General features: G+C 43.6%; 1 protein-coding gene across 1 annotated transcript in view; it reads right to left on the minus strand.

Annotated features, from left to right (window-relative positions):
• Window positions 1-18,805, minus strand: part of FAM234B (family with sequence similarity 234 member B) — a 36,028-nt gene extending 17,223 nt beyond the window's left edge. Inside the window, exons 1-5 of the mRNA XM_040488862.1 lie at window positions 18,785-18,805; window positions 18,369-18,645; window positions 7,614-8,012; window positions 4,139-4,237; window positions 592-780 (exon numbers count right to left, since the gene is read on the minus strand). Coding sequence (XP_040344796.1) covers window positions 592-780; window positions 4,139-4,237; window positions 7,614-8,012; window positions 18,369-18,645; window positions 18,785-18,790 — 970 coding nt within the window. The 5' untranslated portion in view covers window positions 18,791-18,805. The remainder of the gene's footprint in view (window positions 1-591; window positions 781-4,138; window positions 4,238-7,613; window positions 8,013-18,368; window positions 18,646-18,784) is intronic.
• Between the last annotated feature and the right edge of the window lie 5,378 nt (window positions 18,806-24,183).

The following is a 24,183-nucleotide window of genomic DNA, read 5'->3' on the forward strand; positions in this document are numbered from 1 at the left end:
TAAATTTTTTTCGCTCAAAGTTACCCCACTACCAAACTCCAACCTCTAAAACTGGGAAGGTTGCTATGCATTCATTCGGCTTCGCTCAAGTCCGAGCAATACACTTATGGTGGTGTCGGGGGCCTTCATTATATTTGATTCTCTTTCACTCCTTGTGTCATGGATGTCTGAGTATAATAAGAAGTCAAAAGGCCAAATCAACATGCATCAACAAACCTTAGTTTCTTCCCTGAACTTTGCTGAGGTGGTTAATGGCCAAGTTTACACAGGGACCCCGTATATATCAGATACAAGAGACAGAGCTTGGCTGTCTTTTGTACACAGCAGGAAGACTAGAAACCAAAAGCCTCAGGGTAGTTTCTGTTTGGGCAATTCAGTTTAGCCCCAACCTAACACCAAACAGGTTTAACCGTGGATCCATTACTCAATCTATTCAAACCCTTTCTCTATCTACCTTAATACTCACCTTCCCAAGTAGTAAAATCAGATTTTCCATCATGCGACAGTGGTAAGGCCCCTTCCACACGAGACTGTTCTGACCAGAGACTGTGACTCACTGGAACAGAGGCTTTTGTGGAAAGTGATCTTTACCTGATGTCGCATTGAACGCACTGAACATCTTATGCGTCCCTGTCACGAGGCAGATGGTTTCAGCCACGCTTCCTGGTATCAGATCCAAACATGTAATATCTCGGGCCTCCTCGGGGAGGGGACTCAACCAGAGTGTGCTGCCATTCATCCCCGAAAGGCACACAAGGATAGCAGCTGGCCTTGAGACACCTAAAAGCACTTGAGAGATACAAGAAAAGAAAGGAGACAGAGAAGATAAACAGTACAGGTGAGAAGGAGGCCAGAAAACCAAAAGTAAATGGTGCCGAAGCAGCACCTCACACCTGCGTATTCTGCTCCTTCCCATATTTCTGGCTCCAAGTCTCAACAACAGAGTTCCTCTCATATCTGCTCAACACACTTCCCACGTAAGACAAGAGGTTGTGGACCTCGTCCAGGCCACCTTGTGTGCATGTTGCACCTCCCCCAACACGCTTGTTTACATGTCCGTCACCTCAGCCTCCACTAAATAGCAACACTCGTAAGGCTAAAGACTGTCACATTAATTTCTGTATCCTCAGTGCCTCACAAAGCACCTAGCACACACAGCAACCAATCGTTTGCTGAATAAAAGACAGGAGCAAAATCTAGAACATGGGAAAGTCACTGCGGAGAACAAAAGCAATCAAGAGGGTAAGGCATGCTCAGAAAAGTCAGACTGAGCTAGAACATACACAGAGCAGGGGGCAAAGAAACACCCAAGTTCTGAGACGCCGGGGTGGCTCAGTCAGCAAAGCCTCCGACTCTTGATTTCAGATCAGGTCATGATCTCACAGTTCATGAGATTGAGCCCTACATCGGGCTCTGTGCTGACCGTGTGGAGACTCCTTGGGATTTTCTCTCTTCCCCTCTCTCTGCCCCTCCCCTGCTCTCTCTTTCTCTCTCAAAATAAATAAATAAACTTGGGAAAAAAAAAAAAAAAAGAAATACCTGAGTTCTAATCATCGCTAGCAAGTGCTCCCTGAGAGCAGAAAAAATAAAACATTTTAAAAATAAAATCCTGAAGATTACACGTAGCAATGATCATCAGTAGGCCTTCCTGGTCTAGACTCCCATGGAATCAGCTGATATAGCCCCAGTCAGGAAAGAATACTTGGGAAAACTTAATGTCTATGTTCAAGGACAGCTGGTAAGGGATCAGAGTAGCTCATCTCTTTAGTAAATAATCCTTTATGTCACTTAATTAACAATTAGAATAACAACTTTCTCTCTTGCCAGTTTTACATTCACTTTCAGGATAGGGATGCTGACTCATCTCAACACTTTCCACTTCCAGCAACAACCAATATGGACAAAGCAATTAAGTTTTAGAGCTTCCCTGTACCTATTCCTCAGCACTGCTAATTAAATATACAACCAAAAAACAAGAGACAAGCTGTGGCTCACTGTTTCGGACCCTGTTGCCAGAAGCATTGATACACATGACAAATTACAGTAACATATGTTAGCTCCCGGACTTCCCAGGGTTGCTGTGATTAATATACTGTGCTGTCCTTCCTCCTTAAGGACCCTCTGAGACTCCAGATCAATTCTCTGAATCATCTTTTTCCAGGTGGTAATGGGTTATCCGTTCCCCACCAGACTGTGGCTCCTTGAGGCAGAGACCACATTCATCTTGTTTAGCTCAATATGACTGGCACAGCTCTATGTAAGGTGCACAGCAGGTATTCAATTCATAGTTGTTGAATAAATGGATGCACAAATGAATAAATAAATAAGTAAATAAATAACATAATCCTTCTTGTGCTCAGTGGCACAGATCTTTGAACCCACTGGCTGGGGTTATGGGCACAGCAGTTTGACATAAGGGTCAAGGATGTGAACTCCAGAGACTCTCAGCTATACAGTTTGATCCCAGCTCTACCATTTACCAGCTATGGGACTTTGCCAAGTTCCTCAAACTCCCTATGTCTGTTTCTCCATATGTAAATGGGGAACAGGGGGATATTAGTCTACCCTATAGGATTATGTTGAGATAAATTTGTTCATAACATGTTATACACTTATACCTGTGCATAGTACACAAGAAGTACCATATGTTAGCTCCAGTGTTTTCATCATCTGTAACGAAATCAGGCTAGTCTGCATTGTGCCCAAACCCATGGCCTTGCCATTAGGAGTCCTGATATATAGCAATCTGTGTAAAACAATAACTAAAACAAAGTCTCCAAATCTAAAAGGGGATAGGGAAAATTTTTACTTCAAAGGCTAATAGTCATAGACAAAAAAAATGTAATTAAAGTTCAATCATATAGAAGTCAATTAAAGTCAAAAGTCAACCCTCTAGGCTGAAGTTTCTCTCTGCAAACAGATCTATTCCTAAATTGCTTCTACAGATTACACAAGACCCAGAAAGTTTTTTTCTAATAATGTCAGAGAAGAGGGCAGCTTAGCATTCCCTAAAACATACCTAGATGTTTATTCCAGGGCCTGGATGATTAAAAAGTAGCTACTAGGGCATCCTCAGCCTCAAACCAGAGTTCCTGTATCAGTTTACAGACTACAGTTTGAATCCACTTTAATGGATGCTGTAGGACAAACCAGAAGCCCCCATGTACCTACACTGAAAATGCAACTTTTTTTTTTTTTTTTTGTAGTTGACATACATCACACACTCAATCAGGTTAAGTTGTGGTAAGGTTTAATAAAGAGACTGTTTACAAAGTTGTGGTCTGGGTACAGACAAACCACAAGGGATAGTACAACCCCTTAGAACTGTTACCACTCCCAGGCACAAAGAGACAGGAGAGGAAGTGATTCCTGAAATCCCCAAAAAGAAAGTCCTATGAGAAGACCACCTTAAGAGAGGATGTGACCTACGATCAAGGATGTAGCCAGCCTGAGTTCACCCTGGCAGGGAGGGAGCCAAGGGAATAAGTACCCTCCCCCCACTCTCTTCCTCTCCTCCAACTTCTTGCCTGTGCTTCCTATTGGCCAAATCCAATCGGAAGTTGGTAAGCAAGGTAGCCTGTTGACATAATGCCTACTGGTTGGCCTTCCAGTGCAGAGAGCAGGGTGGGAGACCAGAGAGAACGAGAGAGGACTAAACAGGAGTAAAAAGAAAGCACCTGGCCAAGATACATGTGTGTAAAAATATGTTAGAACATGAACAGAAGCTTTCTGCTGGGGATGGGAAGGTCGGATTGGATTAGCATTTACTATAATCTAAGAAGCAATGGAAAATTGGCCGGGAGAAAACTCAAGAACCCTGAGAACTAATGCTGTTCATTGGTGTGTAGACAAGTCACTTCCTCTCTGGATCTCAGCTTCTGTATTATGGGACTGGGCGACCCACTAAAAGTTCTTCCAGCTACAACTCTCCATGATTCCTTGAAATGAGCTTTGCTTGCACACAGGAGCTTTCCAATAAGGTTAGTCACATATGATAGACCCATGATGACTTTCTATTGACTCCAGATCCTTTTCTATAGTGCCCTTCCGGAGACAACCCTCATGTTTTCTCTTAGTTCACAGCCCCTCCAATCAATGAACTTCTCCTGTAGCAGCCTCTATAAGACATGTCTCTTACCGACCGCACTCCCATTCCTTGAAGTTACGAAGGAGAGAAGTACATCACGCAGGCCATCTCCATTCACATCAGCCAATTCCAACGGAGACAGGTCCCCACCTGATGAACACATAAAAACAAAAAAGTCCTGAGTTAAGTCACCACAAACCAGTTCTCCCAGGTTACAAAGGGAACAGACACAGAGCACTGCCAGCACCTCCCTAAAAAATAGGCAGACTTCTGGTTCCTAGATAAGACAGAGTACACACAGTACTGCCTATTCTTCTAAGTGCAGCTCAAGTCCCCAGGCATTACTGAGAAAACAAATGTAAGAAGACTCTGGAAGGCGCAGAGAAGGTAGCATGGCTAGAGATTGCAAAACCCACAGAATGACAAGGTGATGACTCCCCTGGGCTTTCTTTTGGCCTGAAATGTCCCAGATGAGGTGCTGCAGAAGCTGGCAACCAGAAATGCCAGCAGGTACAGACAAAAAAGGTCCAAGAAAAGCTGGCTCCCCTCGCCAAAGGACCAGGAAAGGAGCAGCATAGCAAGACAGGAAAGTTTTAGATGACAAGTGTTCTACACCAACGAAACACCATACAGATAGAACTGTGCCCCCACCCCACCCCCACAGCAAAGGCCAAGTGAGAGCCTAGAGTTCCACTTTGCCCAGCTGTAAGAAGGCACCCTTCCCCCACCCCAACCAAGGTCACATCGGAGAAGGCCAGGTGGGGAGCCAGGACTTTCATTCCTGCCTAGTGCCCTCCACACACACAAGGGAAGCCTATAGTTTTACCCCTACCTGGCATGAATGAGGCAGCTCGCGCCACCCCTGCCTGGGTGGTGTCAGCAGGGGCCTGGCAGGGAGTCTGGGCTTCCCACTGAGCGGTGACAGATAGTGCCACCCTACCCCTCAACAGTGTGGAGTCAGAGGACACCTGCCAAAGTTGGAGAGAACTCATGCACAGCTGGTGGAAGTGTAAATTGGTACAACCAGTATGGAAAATAATTTAACGTAAATTGAACACACGCACACCTTATGACCCAGCAGTATCACTCACAGGTTAATGCTCTAGAGAAATGCTCACACGCTGCATCAGCAAACATGTACAAGAATCTTCTTAACAGCATTATTCATTTTTTAAACAATAGAAGTCACCTAAATGTTTATCAACAGTAAAATGAATCAATAAATCATGGATAATCATACCATGGGAAATCAGTGATGAAAATGAGTACGGTCCAGTTACAGTATATCAATATTGATGAACCTCAAAAAGCATTTTATAAACATGCTAAACAAAAAGAAAAAACAAGTCACAGAAGCCTGCTTAATTACATTTATACAAAATTCAAAATGGGAAAAATTACTTTACCATGTGGTAAAACTTTAAAGAAAAGTAAAGAAATAATGACACAAAACTCAGGGCAGTAGAACTCCGGCAGGGAGAGGTGGCTTTGGTGAGGAGGGACACATGGAGATTTCAACGGTCTTTATAATGTCTTATTTCTTAAAGTCGGTGGTGGATACATCAGTGATTTGTTCCTAGCCTTTACACCATATACAAATATTATAAGAGCTCACTTAGAACCATCAAAAAAGGAAGGAAGAGGTGTGCCTGGGTGGCTCAGTCAGTTGAGCATCCAACTCTTGATTTCAGCTCAGGTCATGATCACAGGGTCATGGGATCGAGCCCTGTGTTGGGCTCCGGGCTCTGAGCTGAGTGTGAAGCCTGCTTAAGATTCTCTCACTCTCTTTCACTCTCTCTCTTTCTCTCTCTCTCTCCCCCTCTGCCCTTCGCCCCTACTTGAGCTCTCTCTCTCTCTATAAAATAAAAAAAAATTTTTGTTAATAAATTGCAATCTTTTTTTTTTTTTTTTAATTTTTTTTTTCAACGTTTATTTATTTTTGGGACAGAGAGAGACAGAGCATGAACAGGGGGGGGGCAGAGAGAGGGAGACATAGAATCGGAAACAGGCTCCAGGCTCCGAGCCATCAGCCCAGAGCCTGACGCGGGGCTCGAACTCACGGACCGCGAGATCGTGACCTGGCTGAAGCCGGTCGCTTAACCGACTGCGCCACCCAGGCGCCCCATAAATTGCAATCTTTTAAAAAAGGAAGACAGGGAGAGATATCCTGTGTGGTGGGAATACAGCATACGTCACATCTACCCAGTCTTGCCTTAAGAGAAAGTAAAGGTGAGAACACAGAACTCGTCAGAAGCTAAATCAACTAAAATTAGTGAAGTGTCAGAGGTAAAATATTTCTAAACGAAGATGATGTAGGGGTTTGGGAGTATTGTAGGGGAGGGAAAATTTCTCCTCTACCTTCTTAGGGTTCCTAGCTGGGACTGAGTAATAAAACATAATGAGATAACCGGTTAAGAAGACAGACTGACGTGACAAAAGGACTCAACGTTCACTGAATGAAATTTCACATGTACGTGGGAGCCCCCACAGAAAAATAAAGACCTGGAGAAGTGCTTACATACTAGGTTGAACAAAGAGTGGTAGCCATGGGAAGGGAGCTAACACGTCTAAAGAGACTAAAGGAAGAGAAGAGTTATTTTAACAAGGTCTCTGTTTGCACAGACTTCCCTCAGCCTCAACCCCCTGTCTCTGTTGATTAGAATGCTTCTTTCCTCCTGGTACTGGGAGGGCATCTTTCACGTAGGAGTTTCATCTCCTGCTTCAGGGAAGAATTAAAGGTCAAGGTCAGAGTGCCCTTCTTGCATCTGCTGCTATTCACGTGCCTTCAACTCAAAATAAACAATATTTTGTTTGCTGTGACATATTTTGGGGTGGTGTTCTGAACTCCCACACCCCAAGGCAGTTCATAAAAGACAGGACTGTTTGGCACTCACAGCTCAGATGGAATCGCATTCTGGACCCAGAGCAAGCTGTTTTAAAGAAACCTGCCCCAGAATGAAACAAAATAGCTAGAATTACTTGGGTGGCACCAACCTAACCATTAGGAGCAAGAAAGAAAACTTACCACAAGAAAGCAGGTCGACTTTACTTGAAAGAAATTATTTCAAAATTCAAATTGGGTGAGGCTCCTATAATCGACAAATGCCTGAGGGTCCTACAAAGCCCTGGCCTCTGGTCTGGCCAGGCCTTGAGCCTTACTTTTCTCTGTAAATAGCCCGTCTCACAGCTTTGCTCTCCCCTGACAGTGTTGGCTGCACTGCAAGGACCCAGCAAACCAATGCTCTGTCCTATCTGCATCTAATTAAGACCAACGCCAATAGAAACACAACAGAGCAGCGACCTTCCCAAGCTTCTGGAGCTGTATCAATCTTTTTGTTTTATTTCCAATTTTAACCTCCTAACCACCCCCACACACAGGGAGAGGAATGCTATATGACACACATTTATTTGTAAAGACCTGGAGGGAATTTTCAACGTCATCAGCATACAGTTTTACAGAAGTTTTACAAAATTCCACATAAACTTGAAGTCTTCCATAATTGGGGCTGGAAATCCTGCAACTCACCTCTCTGGGGGCCCAGGTGGCGGCTCCAAGTGCTGTGCAGATCTCTGGGGGGACAGGGGATCAGGAAAGCACACACGAGCACCAGGATCATGGAGATGAGCAAAGTTAGCAGGAAGACAGATGTGCGTACGTAAGACACGATGGAAGAGGTGGCCTTCTGCTGCAGGCCCCCAACAGGTTCTGAGGGGTGCCCCTCTGTGGCGACTTCTGAAAGATGCGGCTTTGCAGCCCCCGCAGCCTCAGCATCTGAGTCAGGTTCTGGCACTTCGCCCAGAGGGCTCTTCCCGTTTTTGACCCCTCCGTTCTTCTGCTGCAAGTTGAGCACAAGGTCATCCTCGCTCTCGTCACTGTCGGCCTGTGTGAGGGGGTCATACTCCCCGAGGTCCGGACTTTTCTTCCCTGAAACACAGAAAGACGGAATGTCAGGAAGAACTAGGAAGGAGAAACCCTCAACAATTACATGGCAACTGTGAACAGCTCAAAGAACACGCAGAAAACAAAATAACTTAAGTTTACAAACTTAAATCTTGATGGCTACCTATAAAACAGATGCCAGCAAAATGGGGAAAAAATGGGGGGAAAGAAAATCAGTGTTCTAGAATTATTGCTTTTATGACTTTAAAAAATTGGAAAAGAAACAAAGTGGCAAATTTCAAATACCTTTTTAGTTTTTTTTTTTTCAATATATGAAATTTATTGTCAAACTGGTTTCCACACAACACCCAGTGCTCACCCCAACAGGTGCCCTCCTCAATACCCATCACCCACCCTCCCCTCCCTCCCACCCCCCATCAACCCTCAGTTTGTTCTCAGTTTTTAAGAGTCTCTTATGCTTTGGTGCCTTTTTAGTTTTAAAAAAAAACTCTTAATTTGTGTGAATCTCACTAAAGAAAGACATGGCTCTTATATCAACCTTCCATATGCCTTATGTGCAGATTTCCTTTGATTTTCTTAGATCTGTGATGTTCCAATCCTTCCTGGAACTTGCCTAAACTTCAGAAGAATCGTTCTCTGGGCACTGCTTCTCACAGTCGGATATTCGTGGCTTCCTAATGGTCTCCACAGAAACAGCTTGCAAAGTAGAACACTGTCACCTGAAAACTCACTTCTGAGAAACTTCCTACGATTCTAATGCCCTGTCAGTACATGTTTCAGTAAACACTGTTTACCTTTACAAATGCTATTCTGAGCAAGTATTTTAGGAGGGGTGGGATCAAGCAGGAATGCAGCGGTAAAGGATTTTTCTCAAAGCTGGCTTACACAACAAGCGCCCTGTTTTTACTTAGACTCTACATTTATTTGGGGTGGCTGACAGGTGAAAATTATAGGAGAGCTGAAGCAACACTTGCTCCCAAGCCACTCCTTGACCCTCACCGCCAATGACTAACTGCTTTTATGCCTTTAGTTCATGCTATCACCATGCAAAAACCAAGAAAAAATTTCCAGTGTTAGAAATCACATGGTAAGTTGTACTAACATAAACTCCATTGTTAAAGCTTTTATTAAGAAGAAATGTAAAGGGGCACCTAGGCTCAGTCAGTCGAGCGTCTGACTCTTGATTTCCGCTCAGGTCATGATCCCAGCATCGTGGGATCAAGCCCCACATCAGGCCCCTGTCAGATTCCATGCTGAGCATGGAGCCTGCTTAAGATTTTCTCTCTTTCCTTCTGCCCCTCTCCCCAACTCTCCCCTCCATCAATCAATCAATCAATCAATCAATCGTGTTTAAAAAAGAAATATAAAAAAGAAAATACGACCCAGTTAATTAAAAAGGAAAAAAGAAAAATTCTTGATGTTGATCTCTGCCTCTTGTCACTGTGATCTTGGTGATGTCACTCCATATATTATGTCTCATTTACTCAAGACATAATATGAAGCAATAAAACACTATATAGAAACCAATATGGGAAGTAAAATCTTTAGTGTAAAGCTTAGTGCTTGGTACACAGAAAATCAATAAATATTTTATTAAAAAAATAAACATTACACAGATATACTTTATAACATTAAGTATTTTACAAAAAAAAAACACAGAAGATACTGAGCAAACTGGCATTCTATTAACTAGACACTCCTATGTATTTTCACTTTCAAAGCTATTCATTTTATCAACAAATATTGGATTTGTCTTGTAAAGGCACAAATTGTAAGAAAATAGACCAATTATTAGGAATTTAATTCAAAATAGTATTTCCAAATTATGCTATAAAGTCAGTACAGGTTTTAAGCTAATCTTCTACAATTTATACATCTACTCCGTGAACCAAATTATTTTATTAATTAGGGTACCCCATTTTCTAACTGTCCCATATAATTTTAGTTATAATAATCTGCAAACAGAACCATAGGCTGTTATAATAATATTAACTCTAAAACTTAAAACAAAATTTTTTTTTAACTAAAAGGATATACCTGATGGGATTCAAACTGTGATGTATACATCCCATGGATTACTATCCCACCTTAAAAAGTAAAGAAACTCTAACATGCTATATAATACAGACGAACCTTGAAGGCATTATGCTAAGTGAAATAAACAGAGACACTGTATGATTCTTATATGAGATATTTATCTAGATTAATCAAATTCATAGAAACAAATTAGAATGTAGTTTCCAGGGCCTGGGAGTATGGGTAAATGGGGAGTTGTTATTATTTAATGGGTACAGGTTTCCCTCACTATCCAAAAGTAGAGTATTCCTGTCAAAATCCTCCTAAGCTGTAATAGCATAAAACAAAGAAGCAATTATCATTAATTTATATGGAAAATTTTTTTGAGCTTTCCCAGACCCAAGCAATAACCTCTCCTGGGCTTTTCTGATACCTCAGGGCACATCTTGCTAATCGATGCACAAAATAAGTTGGGATAAAGCACAGATGCCCCCAGACACAGTTGAAAGCCCTGGCGGCTTGGGGCTGAGATGCTGAGGGTGGTTCCCAGGCAAGCAGCTAGGCGGGGACCCCTCCCACGGCTGGGGTGAGCGCTGCCTCTCTAATGACTTGCTGCAAAACAAGCACCGAATGCTCTTTTCACTTTTTGCCTTTTTTTCACAAAAGCGAAAATCCTCTTTGGATTTCTTTAGGTTAGTGAAAATAGGCACTGACACAGGTCTTCCATAAAAGCAAAGGGACATAATGCAAACTATCAAAGAGCGGGGGATGCCTTACAGAGCTTCAGCTTTGCTAGACAAAGTTCTAGACACTGGTTGCACAACAATGTGAATATGCTTAACAATACTACATTTAAAATTGGTTACATTTTAAGCGTGCATTTAAAAATGGTTGAGAGGGTGACTTTTATGTGTATTTTACCATGATTTTAAATTTTTTTAATTAAAAAAAAAGACTATATCTAACAAAGAGGAAATCAAACACCCACCATGCAGTCACTCAGCATACACCTGAACATAAGCAGTGTGAGGGAAACTCACTGCCCTCCAATCCAGAAAGCAGTTCCATACACTGATTCGAGAATCTGTTTCTGGCCATTTGCCGATTATCTGCCCTAGTTCTAACTTCTGGGACCCCTCTTCCACATGCAAGTCCTTCAAAACATGAAGACACCAGTCATAAGAAAAGTATCGCATGGTGTTTAAGAGTTCAAGTCTTTACAGGCAGACAGACAGACAGACAGAGTCAAATCTTGGCTCCATCTCTTTTTAATCATGTGACCTCAATTAATTTCTCAGCTTTAGTAAGCCTTATTCTCCCCATTTCTGAAATGGGGCAATTATTTTTCCCACCTCATGCAACTATTTTTGAGGATTAAATAAGATAACATATGCATGGTCCTTAGGGTCTGGCTTATAGTTGCAGTCAACAGATTTCAGCTTCTATTATTACTGTTGGCATTATTTCTCCCAACTGCCCAATCTTGTCTTCCCCAGGTTAAACGTCTCCACCTCCTTCAACTCATCACTTGAAGAAGCACCGTTTCACGTGTCCTCAACATCCTGGTCGCTCTGCTCTGGACACAATGTGATATGTCAGTGCTTCTTAAAGTATGGTTCTTGGAACTGGATACAATCCCCAGGGTACAGTCTGACCAGGCCAGGGGAGGGCAGAACCATGTCCTCCCTAATCTAGAGAATATGCTACAATTCTATTCCCGTAACCTAATATCTTGCCAGCTTTCTTGGCAGTCACATCACACAACTGATTCAACTCAAACTCCCAAGTATTGTCTACATACACTCAGGTCATCTTATATAACGGTACAATTGGATTTTTAGCATCAAGTGAAAAATTTAGCATTGATACTTACTAAATTCAACCTTGCTTGTCAGTTGCCACCTTGCAACAAATATACCAGTCTAAAACAGTCAATGTAAAACCCTTACTAAAATATTGGCTAACAAAACAGTTTAAAAGAAATGCATTTTATGATATCACACACTATCACAGGCAGGAAGAGAACTTGGCTGCATATGCTACAGAAACTAGTAAAATCTTTACTAAACCTATAAAACTAATTTGCAAGCATCCTTTGAAAATCAGCTGCTCTTGAAATGGTCTCTGTAAAATACTATATACTTCCAGTTGATGATAGCAAAGGAAAGCATTTCTGTCAGTATTCGTCCTAAAAACTGGGGGGTGGAGGGAGGGGTGTAATAAAATGGGAGAAAAGAAAACAACCACATTCCCAAACTACAATTTATGAAAAATTGTTGCCAAATGCAGCAAAACTTGTATCCTATTGAGGAAGCACAGTAAGAGTAGATACATGCATCTCCGGTCCCCACCAGTGAGCAGAGTTCCCAGAGTTAATAATGACAACAATAAAGATGATGGCAATGATGCTAACTGAAAAGTAGGAGTGCCTACTATCCTGGGCACTGGTCCAAGCATGTACATGTTAATTCATTCCATCCTCATGACAACCCTGGAAGGTAGGTATCGTTGTTGTTGTTGTTGTAATTCCCATTTTACCAACAAGAAATGAAAATATAGAGAGATAAGTTGCATAAGATCACAGAACTAGGGAGAAAGAGAGCCAGGATTCAAACTCAGGCAATCTGACTACAGAATTCACAATCCTAACCAATCAATTGTATTACCTCCCTTGTTCCATGGATACATAGCCAAACTGGTTATCTCTTGCTTAGAAAGACCAAGTCTGGGGTCCCAAAGGCATCAAGGGGCCCCATTCAACACCACAGAAGACTCAAAAGCAAGGTAAAAGTAAATGAGAAAGGCTTCTATGTTTACAGGAAGCAGGCTGGCAGGCTGGCAGGTAAGAAAAGTAGCTGTAGACAGTCAGACCTGAAGAGGGGGATTTTTTTTTTTTTTTTTTTAAACAGGCTGGGGCCCAAGTAGATTAAATTCTAGTTTCTAACTGCCCTGGCTCACTCCCCCAGCCTCTGCCTGCATGTCAGCCAAGAGCTAGCTATAAAACAAATGACCATTAAATATGATTTATAATCAGAAAGAAGCCATCATTAGTACTTATTCTATGAGATATTTCAAAGTTCTGCAAATATTCAAGAAAGAAGTTACAAAAAAACATAGCCAACAAAATCTACTGAGGAACCAATGCTGGACAAATTACGCCACAAAATGGAAGAAATAATGAACAGATACTTCCCCAGGGAATCCAAGAAATTAAAGAAAACAGTTTCTCTGAAATAAGAGTACACACACACATACATACACACACACACACACACACACACACAATATTTCTAAGAATAAAGGACAACTGAATAGAGAAGATGAGAAGTAAACAAGCAGGGCTCAGAAAAACAATGGAAAAAATAATAAAACAAGTTTAGAAAAGATACCCTTACTGGAATGAGCAAACGGGCAGACATGGCTGAAAAGAGTCCGAGATATAAAGGCCAGACTGATGGAAAATCAAGCAAAATGAAATGGAAACAAGAATGGCTGGTAGTTCCAAGCACTTAGTATGCCCTCTTCCACATCCTTATCTCTGCAAATCTTCATAACAACTTTTGGAGACAGAAACATTATTATCTCCATTTTCAAGATGAAGAAACTGAGGTTTGGAAGTTTAAGTAACTGGGCCCACAGTTAAACAGCAAGTAAGCAATAATGCAAGCATTCAAATCCAGGCAGTCTGGTTTTGAGGTCTCCCATGGAAAAGATCAAGGCTTTCAAGAAGACTAAAAAGGCATAGATACAGACAGCAAAAGTGACCCAATATATGCGTAACTGAAGAAGACAACGGAAAAGAAAATGGAACAAAAAACAATAATTAAAAGACATGCCAAACAAGCTCCTGTAATATAGCAAGACCCAAAATGGTAAAGGGCACACTGAGTCCCAAGAAAAACTGATACAGAATAATCAATACTGAAATATATTGCAAAAAAGGGGCTAAACTTCGAGGACAAAAAAAGAATCATATATGAGCAGCCAAGCCAACAGAAAGAGAATCCAGTCACTAAAGATGGGAACAAAAACCAGGCTAATTTAGTAGTGCAATTGCTGGGTTGTAGGGTTTTGAAGGGGCACATGCACCCCAATGCTTACAGCAGCACTATCAACAATAGCCAAAGTATGGAAAGAGCCCAAATGTCCATCTACGGATGAATGAATAAAGAAGATGTGGTGTACACACACACACACACACACACACACACACACACACACAATGGAGTATTACTCAGCAATCAAAAAGAATGAAATCTTGCCATTTGCAACTACATGGATGGAACTAGAGGATATTATGCTAACTGAAATTAGAGAAGGACAAATATCATATGACTTCACACATATGTGGAATTTAAGATATAAAACAGATAAGCATAAGGGAAGGGAAGCAAAAACAATACAAAAACAGGAAAGGGGACAAAACATAAGAGACTCCTAAACAGAGGGTTACTGGAAGGGTTGTGGGAGGGGGGATGGGCTAAATGGGTAAGGGGCATTAAGAAATCTACTCCTGAAATCATTGTTGCACTATATGCTAACTAACTTGGATGTAAATTTTAAAAATAAAATAAAATAATCAGGCTAACTTCTTATCAGTAACCTATATTATCAAAAGATAGTGTATTTTTCCAGACATTACACAAAGCCCAGCTTAATTATTCCAGACTATAAACTTGATCAGAGAACTCCTATGTAAATATGTTTGCTATCTGTCACAGAAAGACAAGGGATTGTGAAGTATAAAGTACACCAACTTGCCTGAAGTTATAATCATGATCAAATCCACACTTCAGAAGGCAGGGCACTTTAGCACTCTTTTCTCTACTGGTTACACCACCACCACTTTTCACCTTAGGAAGACTGAGGATGCCAGTTAAACAGCATTCCCAAAATGGTACAGAGGAAAACAGGAAGGAAGTGCAACTGTATCTTCCCCAGGTATGTTCAGGAAAATATGGTGTAAAACACACCATTCTGTGATATGTACTATACATAGACTACACTCTACTGCAATTAAAGGTAAATCACATCATAGATTAGATTATCCAGGGCCCATAACGATTCTAAATTACACATAATAAAACAAATCGTTACAGTAACATTGCGCTCTGATATACCTTTCAGGCTTTGACCTTCAAACTTTAAAATGGACCAAAAAAAATATTTACTTAAGATAAGTTGTTCCACAGGCTGCTTTATGAATGTCACATTGTCCTTCTGTTACTAATTTACCCTATCATATGCATGTGAGCCAAACATCTTTCCATCTTGGGCTTAGTGGAAGGGTAAGAGACTGAAATAGATTCCAAGCAACTGTCCTTTCTTCACCAACTTGATGACATCTGTCATTAGCTCACTGTTACATTAGGCCTTCCTTCAGGAAGCACATTCCTAAATGAGCCTGGTGCTAACAAAGATGATAATAAGAACTAACACTTACTGAATAATAACAAACCTCTTCAGTACATCCATTTCTTCTACTAAGACAAATAATCCCGGGGCGCCTGGGCGGCTCAGTCAGTTAAGCATCCAACTTCGGCTCAGGTCATGATCTCACGGTTCATGGGCTCATGCCCCGTATCCGGCTCTGTGCTGACAGCACGGAACCTGGAGCCTGCTTCAGATTCTGTGTCTCCCTCTCTCTCGCCCCTCTCCAGCTTGCACTCTCTCTCTCTCTCAAAAATAAATAAACTTTGAAAAAAATTTTTTTTTATTTTTTTTTTAACATTTATGTATTTTTGAGACAGAGAGAGACAGAGCATGAACGGGGGAGAGTCAGAGAGATGGGGAGACACAGAATCTGAAACAGGCTCCAGGCTCTGAGCTGTCAGCACAGAGCCTGACGCAGGGCTCGAACTCACAGACCGCAAGATAATGACCTGAGCCGAAGTCGGAAGCTTAACCAACTGAGCCACGAAGGCGCCCCCCCAAAAATTTTAAGCCAAATAACCCCATGAGGTAAATATGAAGCAGAGTGTGCAGTACCTAAAGAATTTTCCATAATAATAGTATTACGACACATGAACAAACTAAAGCTTAAAAAGATTAAATAACCAATCTGGTAAACACTGGACTTGAACCCAAAGCTGTGTCATGCTCTTAGTTACCATTCTAGTCTGCTTCTTTACACATAGAAATAGTGAGGATGTCACTGTGGTGATCATTTTGCAATATATACAAATATCGAATCATTACGTTGTATACCTAAAACGAATAGGATGTGTCAATTAGACTTCAGTTTTAAAAAAAAGAGACGATGTTAACTAAGGTAACATAACACAGTAACCCAAACTGGATAACACCTTCACAGTCCCAATCACAGGAAATCCAAAAAAAAGTTATTAAGGCAACTTCTACCTAATATAAAAACTAAAAATTGTATTTGGGGCAGTGGGGAGAAACGACAAAAGGGAGACAAGCAAAAGTACTAACAAAAACAAACAAAAGAAACCACAACCCACATCATCGAAGAGAACGCGTGGCCATTGCACCCGGGCCTTAAAAAGTATGGAACATACCTGTCTCTTCAGGTCCAAGGCGCTGTTCAAACACAGGCCCAAGGACCAGACTATACTTTCCCTACCCTGTCAGCTGACTGAGTTACTGCAACTGAATACTCCAGGGAGTGATAGTGTCACAGCCTTACGATGTGAGAATGCAAAAGAGCTCAAGAGTTTCAAAAGCGTTTTTCTTGCATCCCCATCCTTAGAGAAGAATAATTATCTATGCTGGGAAAAAAGAAAAGGAACTTAAAAGAAATAAATCTAAATATGTCTGACATCTCATTATCCTTGGAGAGGATATCATCCTACACTAAGGATATACAAAGGTACTCTCTTTAAAGTTAATTAATCCTGGGGCGCCCGGGTGGCTCAGTCGGTTGAGTGCCTAACTTTTGATTTCGGCTCAGGTCATGATCCCAGGGTCGTGGGATCGAGCCCCACGTCCAGCTCGGTGTGGAGTCTGCTTAAGATTCTCTCTCTCTCTGCCCCTCTCCCCCACTTGTACTCTCTCTGCATTCTCTTAAAAAAAAAAAAAACAAAACAAACTAATCCTGCAGGTAAAGGCACACATCCATCCCCCACTTCATTCCAATGTTACATACACATTCCAAGACAGATATTATCAATGTTCCTTCCAATGTTCTAATGAGCCCATGTCGGGGGGAAAATGTCTCAGGTCATGAAGTCTGGGGACAGAAATGCAAATTCATACCCAACCCAGTGTCATCCATGGCACAATGTGGCAGCAGGCTGGAAGCTCCTTTAGAATAAAGTCCCAGTGATACACCCTGTGATGCCGTATGCTGGATTATCCACCAGACACCAAACTAGCCCTTTCTTCTGATGCCAGTGAAAGCAACTGCTTTTCCTACTAACCCTGCTTTTCCCACTATCACCGTATCAGCAAATACATGTTTGCAACTTAATGTTTAAAATTTATTTGGGCAGGACAAATATACTTTTATTTAAAAAAAAAGCAAGCTTGGAGCGGCACAGTCCCATTCTGGAGGTTTAAGCGAAAAATTTTTAAAAACTTGAAGCTGCTGCCCAAAGTACTGAATTAGCTCTAGAAGTTGTCGACACTACCAGTGTGCCTCCTTTAAAGAACATTCCACAATTTATCTGCAACTTTCAGGGGCCAAATCCTTCCCCTCTTCAATACTTAGCCTTGAGAGCCAGAGGCTGATCAATAGGAATCAAACCCCAGGATCTAGAATCAAGAGACCCCAGAGGTTCTAGTCCAGGCGTTTCCAATACCGTTTTTGCGACCTTGGGACAAGTCAATTAGCCAAATAACTCTCATTTTCCTCTTCTGTAAACCAGAAGGGGTAAACACCTGTCCCGCTTACCTTATGGCTGCGTCAGTGGTGTCATTAAGTGGAGAGGCTGCTCCAGAGGGTGGCCCGCTGTCCTGCAGCTCCTGTCCCCCCTCGCCCGCAGGGCCAGCCCAAGACAGAAAGAGCTGGGGACCCTGCGGTATGTGGTCCGCGGCGCTCAGGAAAGGATGCTCCCCTCACCAGCCCTCCCTTTGGGATGGCGGCGACGCGCGCTCTGACTGCCGCCCTCGAAGCAACGCCCGCCTGCTCCAGGCCACCAGCCCCGCGCGCCTCCAGCGCTCCCTCCCTTGAGTCTCCCAAGCTCGCCCCGCGCCCGCGACCCCCGACCAGCCTGGCGCCCCTCTCGCCCCCTGGCGGTGACAGACCCCCAGCCCGTGGGGGCTGCACCGGCTCGCCTCCGCGCGCCTGCATCTACGCTGGGGCTGGGACCAGGCCCCAACCGGCTTCGCCTCCAGCGCCTCGCCTCCCAGTCTCCCCAGGGCCCGCGGGAGCAGGGTGGTCGCGAGGCTGCGACTCCTTACCCGGGAGCTTGAGCGCCCTGGACAGCACAGTCGCCATGGCGGAGGCCCCGGTGCGCGTGCGCGCGCCCGCGTCCTGCCGGGAAGTGTAGTTCGCAGCGGGCCGTGCGCGGGACTGGGACCGGGGAAGGTGGGAGCCGCGAGGCAGAGCGGAGCCCAGGGGAGGCGCGGGGTTGCGGCACCGGAGTCCACGTACACGCTTCTGCCCGCTCTCCTCCCGCCCACTCGGAGCCAGATCCTTTTCCCGGCAAGTCACTTCACTGCTCCGAGTCTCACTTTCCTGCTCAGTGAAATGGGGAAATAATAACTAACTACCCCGGAGGCTTGCAGTGAGAATGGAATGAGATAGCAGGTATTAAAGCAGGAACTGGTTGTGAAATGAGCCTGGGCTTTGGAGTTAGATGGGATTTGAATCCTACCTGCATACCTTGCCAGCTGGGCCATCTTGGTCAAGTCACTTGGCATGACTCAGCTTCAGCTTCGTTTTTTAAATGGAGACCCTACCTAATTCACAGGCTTATTGTGAGAATTAGATAATCTGTTTAAGACACAGGGCACACAGTAAGCGCTCAGTAAATGTGTTTCTTTATGTTTCTTAGGTAAAGGGTGAGGTTTCTTAGGCCTGTAACCTTCGTCTGGTGTTTCCAGTTCTTCCCAGGTATCTACTGGACACTCTACCCTGCAGCTTCTGGCTTGAAGGGTGTAGGAAGCAGGAACTGACCTGCTTCTTCCCCACAGGCACCAAGAGATCAGCATTTTAGCGCAGGATTGCTCAAGATGTTATTTATCTTAGACTTGGGACGGGTCTTAGAGGTCACCTAGTCCACCCTCCTTGTTTCTCTGAAGAGAAAACTAAGATCTAGAAAGATGATGTGACTTCTTAGTGTCAAACAAAAGCTCTAAGATACCTCTCTCTTGGACTCTGCCTCATTCCCATGAGAAACTGTCAGTGGGTATCCTGTGGGTGTAATTCACATCCCATCACCCTTTTCCACTCAAAAACATGTCATGGACTCTGACAGGGCACAGAGTCTGGGGACAGGCCACTGAGTTTGAATCCCGACTCCACCATTTCCTAGCTGCCAGATCTAGGGCTTCTTGCTTAATCTCTCTCTGCCTCAATGTCCTCATCTGCAAAATGAAATAGTTCCAATCCCACAGAGTTGTCCTGAGAGTTAAATGGATACATGCAAAGCACTTAGAAGAGTGCCTGGCACCTAGTACCTGTCATGTAAGTGTCAGTGCTTCTTTTTATTAATAAGTGATTAATTTTTGACAACTTAATAATTTAATAACATAAATTTAATAATAACGGATTGGTAATTTATCCATTTATTCTTTCAGACTTCTACAATACCCCAAATGTTTACTCTTTGCCATATCTCTGGAGGTATGATTAAAAATCATATTTTACATCTATGTAGGTCATCCTGGACCAACAGCACTACAGATCACAGTAAGCCAGTAGTGGCTTGCCTGATACCAGATTAGCTAATTAGAACACATTCTTGAGATATGGAGACTGAGGAAAATAACTTTAAAGTGAGCAGGATGTGGGGCGCCTGGGTGGCTCAGTCGGTTGAGCGTCCGACTTCGGCTCAGGTCGTGATCTCACGGTCCGCGAGTTCGAGCCCCGCGTCGGGCTCTGTGCTGGCAGCTCAGAGCCTGGAGCCTGTTTCGGATTCTGTGTCTCCCTCTCTCTCTGCCCCTCCCCTGTTCACGCTCTGTCTCTCTCTGTCTCAAAAATAAATAAACGTAAAAACAGATATAAATAAATAAAGTGAGCAGGATGCAGGATATGTCAGTGTTAGCTGCAGAAGAACAGGAACTTGAGTTTCTAGGAGAAAGCAGGTGGGCTGGAACAGCCAGGGCACACAGAAAGGAAAGAGATAATCTATCCACTTTTCATAGTAAAAGGGTATATGCTTCTTATGTGACGGAAGTAAAAGTGTACAGCTTAAAGTGTGATTAAACTTCTGCTTCAAAGGGCATAGTCACCAAAAGCACCAACGTGTGTACATAATTACCTGTGAGCACATAAGCGCGGCTGAATGTACACATATCCCAGAGCTGTGTCCTCTCCGGCCCCTCAGCTTTCCATGCCTAATCTTTGTGGCATTTACAATCTCCCTGTAATCACCCCAGCTTTGCCCAAATGATGTTCAGGGGGAAGCAGATCGCTGAAGACTCCTTCTCAGCCCCCTGAGCGGTCCCCCCTCTTTGTTTTCCATGGCCCTTCCAGAAATCTCTTCCATCCTCCACTTTTTTTTTTTTTCATCTTAACACAGGACCCCCAGCTTAGAACATTGTTTCTCAATTTCAACGTGCTTTGCTTCCAAATGAAGGAAAAAAAACCTCAGAGCAGCCACCAAATGAATCAAGATCCTGGCCTTTTACAAAGAGGAAACCTGCAACTTCTTCCCCTCTCGTTACCTGCAGGAATGTGCCTTCAGTGCCCAAACACCCATTGAGGTCACTGTGGAAAATGCAAACATCCTGGGTTTCCTGACTGCCCAACTTGGCTTACCTCCCGGAGAAGTGAAATAAGGGGTGGCCGGGGAGGGACGCCTGCGGACAGCCTAACCTGCCTGAGTGTTGTGCCTGCTACGTGGAGAAGACATTCTATTTCTGGAACTCATTAACTAAAGCCAGAAGGGCCCCTTCTCTTCTTCCTACATGATCTGCATTGGGAGAGTTCCTTCCCAACCTTCCAAGGTTCTAATACTTGGTAGAGGGGACCCATACTTGCTGCTTCTTATTACCATCATGCTTTCCCACGTTTTGCTCAAAATCTCGAAGCGTCCTACATGGGTTCATGATCCTATCTGGTCATCTAATCCTTAACATTCCCTGGATGCTGTCACCACTTCTGCTGGCTGTGACCCTCGCATTCGCATTCACCGCTTCCCCTGGGAACCCGTACTGCTGTGTCCACCAGCAGCTACAACCCCTCTCTCTTGGTACTACTGGGACCTCCAGGCCTCCTGGCCATTTCTACTTCCTTTGAAAACTGCTCCTTCTTCCTCTGTCTCCCATCAGTTAACGCCACTTCCTATTTTAATGCTGTTAACATGGCAAAGCTGTTTGATGCAGTGGCAACTAGGGAAGACTGGCTCTCTTCTTTTTTTATGTTACTCTTTATTAGAAAAATACTAACGCTATGCTGCCCATTCTTCAAGGTCAGATGCAGTATTTTCATTAAACAGAGATTTCCATTTTTACTTAGCAAGTCAGTCAGGGCAAGGTTATTGCTGTTAACGAACAACCTCACAATTTGTATGGTTTTAGAGGATAAGAGTTCATTCGGGCTCATGTCACCATCAAGGTGAGAACGGGGATAGGCAGCAATGGGGTTCTATTCCTCCCATTTATTCAGGGCTTCCATCTGGGGCTTCATTCTTCATCCTTAGGGCCTTGGATTCCTCCACTGGATTATCTGCATCCCCAATCATGCAGGAAGTTTCATGTGCCAGGCCTGGAGGTGGTATATGTGACTTCTGCCCACATTTATTTGGCCAGAAATCAGACAGAGAGTATGTATGCCAGGAAGGTATGAGCCCAAGAAGGAAAGGAAACAGTTCAGTGACGGTCTTTTCAGTCTGTGCTATAGTAGACACCCTACCTCTTTATAGCATATAGACCTGAGTTCTTGGTAGTGGGGAGGGGGTTCGGTACTGCTCTACTTAGAATTACCCTTCTCCTCTAGAGGCTAAAGCTTTGCTCCTGAGCTGAGCTTGTTGTCCTGAGCTAAGACTTCCCAATGTGTGTCAGATAAGGAAGGCTTTCCCAGGAGGTTCCTCAATCCCGCCATAGACGGATGTCCAGGAGGCATTTCTACATCCGTCAGCAGGACAGAGACAAGTCTGAACCCATTGGTAGACCCATCTCAGGCTCATCTCTACCCTCTGCTTCACTGGTGCCAAAGACCTGGATCAGGAAGCAAAAGAGAAGCAAATCGCAATGACAGCAGGGGAATTGAGAAGAGCAAAAGAGGCGCACAGCAAAGATTACTTTGGGGTTAAATGCCAATGTCAAGAATCCTACGAAATCAGCCTTGCATCTGGATCAGGAAGTTCTAAAAGGGCCCGCGCAAGTGGCATATTCGCTTCTCGTCACAGACGACTTGATTCTATGACCAGAAGTGGTATGGCTTATTGCAGGTTTATGTTCTCAGAGCGTCCTTTAGTAAAACACAAGGGCTCATCCAGCTTAGATTCATACACATAGAACTTTCTAGAATCTAGACTATAAAATGCTTTCTGGGCCCTGAGATTTAAACAAATGCTTCTTCTTAAGTCTCTGGCTGGAACATATGTTTAAGAATGACAATATAATTAAGGACAGACCTGCCCAGGGCAACTTGGCTCTCCTTCATCTGGGCCTTCATCATAGCTTGTTCCTATGTCTACCAAAGCACTTGTGGTAGTAATGGGCATGCCGATAGTTACCATGTACTGAGTACTGATCTCCTACAGGAGAAGACATTGTTTCGGACCCTTGCCAACCTTGATCCAAAACTCAGCCCTTCACCAGCTTTCAAAAATTAAAAAAAAATTCAGTGGACCAAGTATATTGTGAATTGTGTAGTTTTCCTGAAGATATAAGGGGGCCAGAGGGTGGAGTCACAGGGTACACATAGCATTTCACCAAAAAATATTCTCCCGGGCCCTTGCTCCTGGATCCATCACTGGGTCTTCCTCCACCAGGACCCCCTTGTGTCTGTCCCACGTTTAAACTAAGCTCTTTCTTCTCCTCCCTTTTATGCCTCCTGCTGCTCTTAGCCTTGACATAGGCTGGAATCTTACCTCCATCCTACAGTAGGCATGATTTTTGCCTGGAAGCCATCACTTCACACAGTGGAATTGTGACACGATGTGTGCCATGCTGTCCCTCCTTAATTCTCACAAGGGTCCTGTTCCTTAGGTCTTACCCCAATCTTACGACGAGGATGTATAAGCTAGATGGATAAAGCCACTGGCCCAAAGTCTTACAGCTCCTTCACACTGGAAGGAGGATTTGAATGCAGGTTTGTGGTTTTTATTTTTTTTATTATTTTAACGTTTATTTACTTTTTGAGAGAGAGAGAGAGACAGAGCATGAAGAAGGGAGGGGCAGAGACAGAGAAAGAGAGAGAGAGAGAGAGAGAGAGAGAGAGAGGGAGAGGGAGGCACAGAATCTGAAGCAGGCTCCAAGCTCTGAGCTGTCAGCATGGAGCCCGATGTGGGGCTTGAACTCACAAACTGGGAGATCATGACCTGAGCTGAGGTCGGACGCTCAACCGACTGCGCCACCCAGGCGCCCCCGGGTTTGTGTTTTTTAATCACAAGCAAGGACATCAAATACATGACACGTGGACTACAGTTTGTCTTCCTTCATCCCTGGCACACATCAGTCACCACCACATTCTTTCACGGTGAGCCTACACACAGCTTCCAAATCCTTAACTCAGCTATCTGGGGAGTCACAACCTATCAATTTCTAAAAACTGGCCTAAAAACTGAAAACTATTTGTAACCCTTGCCTCACTTATGGCATGGTAACCACACTACACACCCCTTTAAAGATGGTACCTGATTCTCGACAGGTGTTCAGTGTTGAATGTAGCTGATAACCGGCCAACAATTGCTCTAATTGGTCAGGAGTCCTAGATGATTAGTCAGACAGGTTCTGATTGGTCAGGACCTATGTGGTACTGGTTTGTTAACATCTAGACTACACCCCTGGCTGAGTCTTTTCAGTTCTGCACTTCTAGCTCACTGGTTAAGTCCTAAGTAATGCTCTAAAAGTCAGTAAACTAGGTTTTTTGTGTAACTAACTC

The sequence above is a fragment of the Herpailurus yagouaroundi genome, unplaced genomic scaffold (genome assembly GCF_014898765.1).
Source record: "Herpailurus yagouaroundi ecotype Mexico unplaced genomic scaffold, PumYag 166, whole genome shotgun sequence".
In the NCBI taxonomy this organism is placed as follows: Eukaryota; Metazoa; Chordata; class Mammalia; order Carnivora; family Felidae; genus Herpailurus; species Herpailurus yagouaroundi.